Source organism: Brachyhypopomus gauderio, chromosome 15, assembly GCF_052324685.1.
Source record: "Brachyhypopomus gauderio isolate BG-103 chromosome 15, BGAUD_0.2, whole genome shotgun sequence".
Classification (NCBI taxonomy): Eukaryota; Metazoa; Chordata; class Actinopteri; order Gymnotiformes; family Hypopomidae; genus Brachyhypopomus; species Brachyhypopomus gauderio.
Window position 1 is genome coordinate 1,888,619 of NC_135225.1, and position 2,500 is coordinate 1,891,118.

At 49.4% G+C, this 2,500-nt stretch overlaps 1 protein-coding gene across 1 annotated transcript in view; it reads left to right on the plus strand.

The window, feature by feature from the left end:
- The window catches only part of ttc7a (tetratricopeptide repeat domain 7A), a 35,492-nt gene that overhangs the window by 5,124 nt on the left and 27,868 nt on the right, over positions 1-2,500 (plus strand). Inside the window, 3 exon segments of the mRNA XM_076975130.1 lie at positions 800-934; positions 2,162-2,188; positions 2,191-2,291. Of these exon segments, the coding sequence (XP_076831245.1) occupies positions 800-934; positions 2,162-2,188; positions 2,191-2,291 (263 nt within the window).

A 2,500-nucleotide genomic window follows, 5' to 3' on the forward strand; every position in this document is an offset into this window, starting at 1 on the left:
GGGGGGGGGGGGGTGTAGGCTAGGAGTCGTTGGAGGTCTAAACAAACATCTCCATATATGTCCCTTAGATGTGTTGCTGTAGCCGGGTTTTAAACGCAACATACCAGGTCACGTCAGAAGGTCTGGAGCAGGTCCAGTCCAGATTAGCATCCGTTCCAGGAATGCTCTCCCTGGACTACAACAGGACGTTTTGAATTCACATTCACATTTGAGATGAAAATGTGATGGCAATCGACTGCCACCTGTTGTGTGTGTGTGTGTGTGTGTGTGTGTGTGTGTGTGTGTGTGTGTGTGTGTGTGTGTGTGTGTGTGTGTGTATGTGTGCCTTTTTGAGTTTGTCTCTGCATCTGTGTGTGTATTTACTTTCTTCACGACGCGTGTCTCACAACGAAAGAAAAAGAAAACTCGGATAACCCTGAGATCAGGTAGAGACGGATAAAAATGTAGTTCTGTACGTCACTGTCTGTAAATGTAGTTCTATACACATCACTGTCTTTAAGTGAAGTTCTGTACATCACTGTCTGTAGGAAACATGCTATATATAGTTGGCCCAGAATCTTAGTTTTAAAGACAGATTGGCTCAAATCCTTATCAGAATTCACTTGTCATACACACACACACACACACACACACACACACACACACACACATACACACACACACACACACACACACACACACACAGATTACACTTTCGTTGGTCAAAACATTCTTCAGTAAGAGGAGCTCTTTAGTTCTTCAGTCAGAATATGAGCTCTTTCCCATTTTCTGTCATGTGCGGTGGGTTTGCCTTACAAAGTCTCCCAGGCTGGTCTGTCCCAGTACCCCCTGAGCAGGGTCACCACGGTCCAGACCCTCCAGTGCCGTGACCTTACCGAGTCTGTCCCGCTCCACCGGGGCGGGAAGCCTGGCTCCACGCTTCTGGAAAACGTCAGTTAACACAGCATGACAATAAACACACATCCTTCCAGCCATTACCGGAGTTAATTTCCTCACACACACACGCGCGCACACCCACTCCGCACCCTGGCACTGCAGACAGGAGTGGCACGGCAGACGGCTCTCAGCGTGAGTTGGCATAGCTCACCGCTCTCTGTGGATACGCAGTCCATGCACAAGCCTGGGGCACCAAACTACATGTGTGTATGAGTAATGGAACCCCCCCCCCCCCCCCCCCCCCCCCCCCCCCCCCATTTATATGAGTAATGGAGCGCCCCACCCCCAGTGGTTCTTATCCCATCTAAATGGGTCCATGTTTTCTTCCTAGCTGGGTTGTGTTGGTTTAGGTCTTTGTAGAACTCAGTACAAGGACTACACAATATTAACAATATTAATGTTTCACGGCGGTTCTGTTGACACATTTTGTGGTCGTGCACTATATTTAACACACCAGACATTTGACGTGAGGTGGTCTTCAATATTTTCAGCAACTCCCATTTTCCGTGTTTTTGGATAAGTGTGAAGGTGGTGGTTCACCTGAGTGCCCTCATAACACCCCACCTGTCTGAGTGATCAACGTCTTCAAGGCACACAATAAAACCGAAGGATTTCATGACGTTGATCACAGCGATGTCGGGGACCCTCTGTATTGCAGTAACGATCGGCACACAAACACATGCAAGTTTGCGCTTCCCCACAGCCGAGTTTCTGGTTTGTGGTAAGCACAGCTGAACGGGGGGGGGGGGGGGGGGGGGGGGAGTTCATCTAAATCATGTGTACGTTCACGGCCTCCTCTGCACTTCCAATTATTCCTTATTTGATTAAGGCTGCCATCTGCTGTCCTGCTGCAGAGAAGGTCTAGGCACATGGACGTGTGTGTTAATGACTTCATCAGCTCCCCACGATCTGTTTAAGGCCCTCTGTCCCCCTGCCACTGGGACAGGGACAAATGTCTCAATAGCAGAATAGTTAAAGGACACACCATTTGCATGGTTTCTTATCTTTCTCTCTGATTAAATATGGCTTCATTTTTGCTCTCTCTCTCTCTCTCTCTCTCTCTCTCTGATGGCAGGGAGCATGACGTCTCTGTGCGGTTTCTGAGTTCGTGCTCTCGTGGTGTTTTGCAGGAGTGTTTTTGTGCAGCCACTGTGTCCTGCAGCGTTTCACAGGCCTGTATTTGGATCCTCTGTGTGGTTCTGAGCTCCGCTGTGGTGCGTTTCAGGACTCTCTCTGGACCACCAGAGTGTGTCTGCGGCTCACGCCTCCGTCTCTCCGAGAGGGAGGAGGAGTGTCTATCCTGCTATGTCCGTGCCTGCGACACCGCACTGCTCTATCTGCAAGAGCTGGACAAGGTCTGTATACGTGTGTGTGAGTGTGAGTGTGTGTGTGTGTGTGTGTGTGTGTGTGTGTGTGTGTGTGTGTGTCTGTGTGTGTGTGTGTGTGTGTGTGTGTGAGTGTGAGTGTGAGTGTGTTTGTGTGTGTGTGTGTGTGTGTGTGTGTGTGTGAAAGCTTTTCAGTGCTGGAGACCTTAATAGAGCACATATTTTACAGTGAGCCTCTT